At 40.5% G+C, this 7,899-nt stretch overlaps 2 protein-coding genes across 2 annotated transcripts; one reads left to right on the top strand and one right to left on the bottom strand.

Moving 5' to 3' along the window:
- Positions 1-667: 667 nt before the first annotated feature.
- Positions 668-3,383, top strand: LOC149017105 (Tetratricopeptide repeat (TPR)-like superfamily protein). The gene has a single exon (XM_089151418.1). The coding sequence runs from the start codon at positions 1,154-1,156 to the stop codon at positions 3,338-3,340; it is 2,187 nt and encodes a 728-aa protein (XP_089007544.1). The 5' UTR covers positions 668-1,153; the 3' UTR covers positions 3,341-3,383.
- A 47-nt stretch (positions 3,384-3,430) lies between these two features.
- LOC149017104 (1-deoxy-D-xylulose-5-phosphate synthase 2, chloroplastic-like) lies at positions 3,431-6,772 on the bottom strand. The gene is made up of 10 exons (XM_089151420.1): positions 6,592-6,772; positions 6,305-6,472; positions 6,052-6,216; positions 5,808-5,958; positions 5,441-5,712; positions 5,042-5,315; positions 4,636-4,943; positions 4,257-4,538; positions 3,874-4,158; positions 3,431-3,771 (listed from the first exon to the last, which is right to left on the bottom strand). The coding sequence occupies exons 1-10, from the start codon at positions 6,688-6,690 to the stop codon at positions 3,625-3,627; spliced, it is 2,151 nt and encodes a 716-aa protein (XP_089007546.1). The 5' UTR covers positions 6,691-6,772; the 3' UTR covers positions 3,431-3,624.
- Between the last annotated feature and the right edge of the window lie 1,127 nt (positions 6,773-7,899).

Genomic DNA, 7,899 nt, shown 5'->3' with positions numbered 1-7,899 from the left:
AATGTGTAATTCAGAGCCATACGATCAAGTCTGGATTTCCTCACCTAAGTTTAGGCAATAAGCTAGCTGATGCATCCCGTAAGGGCGGAGATGTTGGTGATGCTCGTAAACTGTTCGACGAGATGCCCAGTCGACACAGTTAACTGGAATGTCATGGTTTCTGCTTATGTTCGTCTTAGAAGAAGCAGAGAAGCTCCACGACTTTATGGAAAGATGCATTTTGCTTGTGGAAATTAAGCTTCATGGTCTTTGTTATCAAATCTGGATTTGAATTTGGGATCGCTTCACAGACTTCATTAGTCACTATATATTCAAAGTGTCTCTTGGTTGATGATGCTTTAAAAAGTTTTGAAGGTGAGTTGGACAGTAGTTATAACTTATAATGGTAGTTAAAATAGTTCCAGCCTTGTGATGCTTAATAGGGAAAAAAATTTATTTGATTCCATTCATCTCTTAGCCTGATGATCTGTCTATTGCATGTAGGATAGCTTGATCAATTTCTTCTCCTTAATTTGTATGAACCCTTGTGTTATCTTTTATCTTTTGTATGTCGTTTGAAATTTATGAATAAGGTGTTTATAAAAATAAAAATAAGAAGCGTGTGGCATACTGGCATGTAACTCAACCGGGTGTGATTACCCAAAAAAAAAACAAAAAATCAATTGGGTGTAATTTGGAGTGTTGGAGTTGAATTGCTTGAGAGTCTATGAGATGGCTTAAAAGGGTTTGATTCTAACTTCTTTCGTAGGTTTTGGAGTTTTTGGGAGCACAGATCAAATGCCTGATAGAGTGAAAATTTTCAACAAAGGGGTTACGAAAGTTAACATTCTCCGTCAAGAGATAAGTATGCAAAGGGTTCACAAATTTTGGCAACGCCTAGGGTAGCGCTGAGCACTGACCGAATTTTGAGGAGTTCCCTGAGAAAGCAAACGGTTGAGCATTCAAGCACAAGCTTCTAAATCGACGACGAGGAGCATTAGCTTGACGCGAGATTAGATTAGTTGGAATCACCTCCCTTTGGTCCAGGTGCGATCATGAGATCTCCGCAGAACGTATGATGGTAATGGTATGGTTGAAATATGTTATACAAAACCTCAAGTGGAGCAGATATGAATGATGATGACATCCCATAGAGATCGTTATTATTTCTGAAATGTCAATAGGATATGCAAGGAACAAAGAGATATGTAATAGACTCTTCAATCTTGTCAGAACTCTTCGAACAGTGTCTCACTCCCCTGGTGTTTATCTCCATCACGACACCGACGTCTTTCCCCTCGACGAAGAAAGTATCAGAGACACCGAGACTTTCACTTCTTACGTTTCTCTCGTTCGTCGATGCGCCGAGCAAAAATGTGTCACGGGACTCAGAAAAATCCAGAGCCACATGATCAAGTATGGGTTTCCTCACCTAAGTTTAGGCAATAAGCTGATTGATGCATATCTTAAGTGTGGAGATGTTGGCGATGCTCGTAAAATGTTCGATGATATGCCCAGTCGGCACATAGTTAACTGGAATGCCATGATTTCTGCTTACGTTCGTCTGAGAAGAAGCAGAGAAGCTTTACGACTTTATGAAAAGATGGTCGCTGAGGGAGTAATTGCCGATGAGTTTACCTTCTCCAGCATTCTCAAAGCTTTTTATGACCTGGGTTTATTGAGTGAAGGCCGGAAAGCTCACGCCCGGTTGGTGGTCTCGGGATTGGAGCTCTCTAATGTCTTTGTTGGGAGTGCCCTGGTGGATATGTATGCTAAGTTTGGAAGATTGAAGGAAGCCCGCTTGGTTGCAGACCGCGTTGTGGACAAGGATGTGGTTCTGATTACAGCTTTGATTGTTGGGTACACCCAACATGGTCAAGATGATGAAGCTCTTCGCGTTTTCCATAGTATGTTGAAGGAGGGTATCAAGGCCAACGAGTTCACTTTTGCGAGCATCTTCATTGCTTGTGGAAATTTACAGGACCTTGGCAAAGGTAAGTTGATTCATGGTCTTGTTATCAAATCTGGATTTGAATCTGGGGTTGCTTCACGAACTTCACTACTCACTATGTATTCAAAGTGTGGCTTGGTTGATCATGCTTTAAAAATTTTTGATCAGTTTCACGATGCAAATCAGGTGAGCTGGACAGCAGTTATAATGGGACTTGTGCAAAATGGTAGAGAAGAGTCTGCGTTGTCCATGCTATGCCAAATGATTCGTCATAAAATGGTGCCAAATGCATTCACCTTATCTACTACTCTTCGGGCTTGTTCCAGCCTTGCGATGCTTGAACAAGGGAAACAAATTCATACCCTAGCAATGAAAACTGGACTTGATAGAGACAAGTTCACAGGAGCTGCACTAGTCGACATGTATGGGAAATGTGGGAACATTGGAACAGCGAGATTGATATATGATGATCAAGTTGAGCTTGATGTGGTACTTTTGAACTCCATGATCAATGGTTACGGACAGAGTGGTTATGGACGTGAAGCAGTGAAACTATTCCATCGGATGCCAAATTTGGGGATTGAACCAAATGATGTCACATACTTAAATGTGCTCAATGCGTGTAGCATTGCAGGTTTACTCGAAGAAGGTCATCAAATTTTTTCTTCCATCAATAGTAACACTAGCTTTGAAATGTCAAGAGATCACTATGCATGCATGGTTGATCTATTGGGACGTGCTGGAAAACTTGAAGAAGCTGAAGAATTAATCACCCAGGTTAAAAACCCTGATGTGGTTCTATGGAGGACATTGCTCAGTGCTTGTAGAATTCATGGCAAAGTTGACATGGCAAGAAGAGTAGCAAACAATGTTCTTCAACTGGATCCAGGGGATGAGGGGACTCACATCCTGTTGTCCAACATCTATGCAACAAGTGGTTATTGGAGTGAAGTGATTAAAATGAAAAGCACGATGAGAGAGATGAGATTGAGAAAGAATCCAGCAATGAGTTGGGTTGAGGTTGGCAAGGAAGTACATACGTTCATGGCTGGAGATTGGTCCCATCCCATGTCCAGGGCAATCCATGTAATGTTGGAGGAATTGATAAAGAAGGTTGTAGATTTGGGTTATGTTCCTGATACAAGTTTCGTGTTGCAGGACATGAATGAGGACGAAAAGGAGAAGTCTCTGTATCATCACAGTGAGAAGCTGGCAATAGCCTTTGCATTGTTGAGTAGCAGCAACAACACAGATTGTGTGAGGATTTTCAAAAACCTTAGGGTCTGTGGGGATTGCCATACTTGGATTAAGTTTGTCACTAAGGTTGTTGGGAAAGAGATAATGGCTCGTGATGCAAAGAGATTCCACCATTTTAGAGATGGCCTGTGTTCTTGTCGAGATTATTGGTGAATTCTCATTTTTTTCATTTGATCAATGGACATTGACTTGGAGAGAGACCCAATTTTGATTCTTTTGAATTTATCAATCTTGGTTGGGGGGGGGGGGGGGGGGATATACAATACACATTTGGGACATAGAACCTAACAATATTAAGATCAGATTTCTCACTTTCTCTTACTCAGATTCACTACACTAATTCCTTTTACCCAGAACCTTCAATTGCTTCAGAATCTTTGATGTTCTCCTATTTATTTGTAGGATAAGTAGCCTGGTCTAACTTCTTATGTTTGCAGTTACTGAAGCTGAAGTGCTTCTTTGGCCCTTCCCAATAAAGACAACACGGTTGCAGATATGTGCCTTGAAGTAAGACCTGCTTCTTGAATTTGATCTTGTGGTGAACCATGTTCAATGTATCTGTCAGGCAGTACCATTGATCTCAACTGCAAAGAAGCTCCATAGAATCAAGGTCTAGTGAAGAAACCGGAAATATTGAGGTAGCAGTTTCTCAAGGGATTTGGAAGTTCTGTGGAAGGGAAATTTACCTTGAGATGTCCATCTAGAAGTCCAGCCAAGCTTAGAAAGTGACACACATGAGATCCAAATCCTCCAATAGTGCCTTCCTCCACTGTAATCAGGATCTCATGCTCTTTAGCGAGATTTCTTATCAGCTCTGTATCAAGAGGTTTGCAGAACCTAGCATCAGCAACTGTGATGGTTAAATCACTGGAGTTGAGTATATTTGCAGCTTCAAGACATTGCTGAACTACAGAACCAAATCCTAGAAGAGCGACTCTGTTTCCTTCCTTCAGTATTCTTCCTTTCCCAATCTGTTAAAAAATCCAAAGAAATTTAATCTTTTCTTTTTTAGTGTTCTCTTACCCATTTCAAAATTGGAAATTCTAGAAACGTTTGTTTTGATGCTTACCTCTAGTGCTGTGCCTTTGTTATGAGGAGGGAGTGCTACTCCAACCCCATTACCCCTTGGAAACCTGAAGCAGCTTGGCCTGTCATCAATGGCTGCTGCTGTGGCAACCATATGCATTAGCTCAGCTTCATTGGAGGGAGCCATGACTATCATGTTTGGCAAGCAAGCCATGTACGTGATATCAAATGCACCACAATGAGTAGGTCCATCTGCTCCAACTAAGCCAGCTCGATCTAATGCAAACCGCACTGGTAATTTCTGAAGATCCACATCATGCACCACCTGAAATTCATCCAAATACACTGTTTCAGAAACTTACCAGCCAAGAAGGACCAAATTCTGGAACAACTTCAAGATTTAATTGTCCTTAGTAACTTGCCTGATCATACCCTCGTTGCAAGAAGGATGAATAGATGGCACAAAATGGCTTGATACCCTCAGTTGCAAGACCAGCTGCAAATGTTACTGCATGTTGTTCAGCGATCCCAACATCAAAGCATCGATTCGGGAACCTCTTGTGGAAGAAATTAAGGCCAGTTCCACCACCCATAGCGGCATGAACAGCCACAATCTTGTCATCTAGCTCTGCTTCTTTTATAAGGGATTCCGCAAAGTACTGAGTGTAGGAAAGTGTAGCAGGCTTGGACTTGAACTGCTTCCCTGTTTGGGGGTCAAATTTCACTACCCCTGCAAAGAATAGGATTTGTTGAGAACTCTTCTAGAAAAATAGGATACATAGCAAGTCACAGATGCAGTATTACTGAATGCTAGTAAGCAATACCAACCATGCATTTTATCAGCAGCAGCTTCTGCTGGTGGATAACCCTTTCCTTTCTCTGTTACGATATGAATCAGAACAGGCCCAGGTGCTGGCGTCTCTTTCACTTCTTGGAATATTGCCACCAAATCTTCAATATTGTGACCATCTAGTGGACCAATATAATACAAGCCAAGCTCCTCGAACAGAGTAGCACCAGAGGCACCTATCATCCCTCTTGCATACTCGTCCACCTTTGCTGCAACTTCATGTGCTTGTCGACCAATTTGTTTACTTATACCCTGACAAAGGGTTCAATTCAGACTAATTTCTATTTGAAGCCATAGGTTTAAGTAACACAGTTTAAACCCAAATATTCAATCTTTCTGTGAGAAACTGTAAATACAGAACCTGATGAAAGGCTTACCTTTGCAGCTTCACGAAGCTTGCGGAATTGGGTGCTTGCTTGCAGCTTACTGAGGGCACTGCTGAGAGCTCCAACTGGAGGTGCTGGACCATCAAGAGTAGCAGTGGGTAGCGAGACCTGCCTGTTATCATTCAATACAACAATCATATTCGTATCAAGGTATCCTGCGTTGTTCATTGCCTCATATGCTTGCCCTGCTGTCATGGCTCCATCTCCAATCACAGAGATCACATGGTTATGTTTCTTTAGAATATCTCTAGCAACCGCCATTCCTATAAAGTAGAGAAATTTACAGAGACCTTATTAGTTGAAAAATTATAAAATTCAACTAAGAAATTAGAATATAATCTATGATTTATTCTTGTACCAAGACCAGCAGAGATGCTTGTGGAGCTATGTCCTGCACCAAAAGCATCATAAACGCTCTCATCCCTTTTAGGAAAACCTGCAAGCCCAGAAGTCTGCCTGATTGTATGCATTCTAGATCTTCTTCCCGTCAAAATCTTATGTGGGTATGTCTGAAAATTTATTGCCCACAGTTCAGCAATTGAACAAAAACAGTTGGAGAAAAGGAAAATCAAACCCTTCTTTTGAAAATCAAAGCTCTTCACCTGATGGCCAACATCCCAAATGATTTTATCTTCCGGGGTATCAAATACATGGTGAAGAGCCACAGTCAACTCCACCACTCCCAAGCTTGAGCTGAGATGTCCACCCGTCTTTGAAACATTATAAACGGTATCTGCTCTTAGTTCTGCTGAGAGTTGTTGAAGATCCTGAAAGAAACGGTAAAATTCCATTAACCCATGAAACATAAGGAGATATAACCCATGAATCAAAACACAATATCATGAACCCAGTTACCTGTATCGAGAGATTCTTCAAATGAATTGGATAATTAACCGTGTCAAGCAGCGGAGTTGCCGGCTTCTCTCCTGAGTAATCAATTTTCCAAACACCCTTCTCTTTCTTGATCATTTTCTTCGTTTCCTCGCCGTCTGGAGAGGTTCTTGCAGAGACTCTCATTTGAACCTGAAAACTCAACCCCGTCAATCAGCATTCAAGAATCATGGTTATCATTTCCCCAGCATCCGGAGCAATTAAACACAGAAGGAGTAAGTAATTAACAATATGATTAGACTTAAACAAACCTGTCTTCTGCAATTAAGGTACGGCTGTTGTCCTAGTGGAGCTTTAATAGAAGGATTCATGGCCGACGTTCTTGTCATTGGAAACCCAGAAACTGCCATGTTTGTGGACTGGCAGAGAGTGAGAGAAGAAGAAGAAGAAGAAGAAGAAGAAGGCGTAGTGAACGAGTTCCTTGACCTGGTGATACACAGGGGAGAAGCTTTTTATAAGGGAAACTAAGCGAAAGGTGAGCTGTACTTGGGAGAGTTGCTTACATGGCATATTTAGTCCACATTAATTACAAATTTTTTACAATTTTAGACAAAGAGGGAGAAAGAAGTTATACTATTTCTTATTCCGTTTTGGTGGTTTGTCTCAGATTCTTAGGATCATGTCTCATTTTTTATTTTTTGGGTGGAGATCATTTCTCATGTTCATGATCTTCTTCATGCTTGACAATAATTATGATTTAGTTAGAGGATGGTACAGACAAAGAGACAGATTCCTCTCTATCCTAAGTTTGGTTTGATGGAAAAGATTGATTACTTTTATTAATTTCTTGCGGATATTCAATTTTCTCTTCCGTTTCATTTTTTAGTATAATTTTTCACCCAACCTGTCCTTTTAGACGATTTCTCCTACACTCACATGAGATGGTAGGATCTACACTCCAGTGCTTGTCCGATATAGAACTCACACTCTATAAATGTAGGAGATAGTTTAACTGACAGATTGGGTTCAAAGAATCTCTACTAATCATATTCATTGATCTGATGGTAAAAGGAAAAAATCTGGTCAATCAGATTTCTATTTCGATTGAAGAATTGTGATACAGGTTCATGCATAGCAGTATAGGTCATCTCTTTGCATTTATGAACAGATTTATTTATTGTAAAAAGATGTCCCTACTCCCCACTCTCCCTTTTATTTCATTTTGAATTTCTCTTCTTCTTTCTTTGTCTTTTACTTATCTAACAACCCAGAGGGGGGACTATTTCTGTATATTTTGTACAAGAGCTTTCAGAGAAAGTGGCCAACACGATGCATGTACTTACATAATTTGAGGGGCTAAAAATTGTCACTCATCATTTTTGGAAGACTGAAACACCTCCTTTCAACCCAATATGATCGATTTGACCTAAAAAAGAAACCCAGTATGGTTGATGAAGTGAAAAACAGAGTCATTTGATAGTTCCTGGCAAGCATCATTGATTAATGAGCGAGGGTAGAGGCAAAATATTGATGTTTCACACAGAAAACAATGAATTTTCTGCTCATTATCTTTGTTATTAAAATTTTTCTTCAATTAGAGGGTCTCACTATTCATATTT

The sequence above is a fragment of the Hakea prostrata genome, chromosome 4 (assembly GCF_041222555.1).
Source record: "Hakea prostrata isolate BN-2017 chromosome 4, UWA_Hpros_2, whole genome shotgun sequence".
Classification (NCBI taxonomy): Eukaryota; Viridiplantae; Streptophyta; class Magnoliopsida; order Proteales; family Proteaceae; genus Hakea; species Hakea prostrata.
This window is presented reverse-complemented; position numbering and strand designations above follow the sequence as displayed.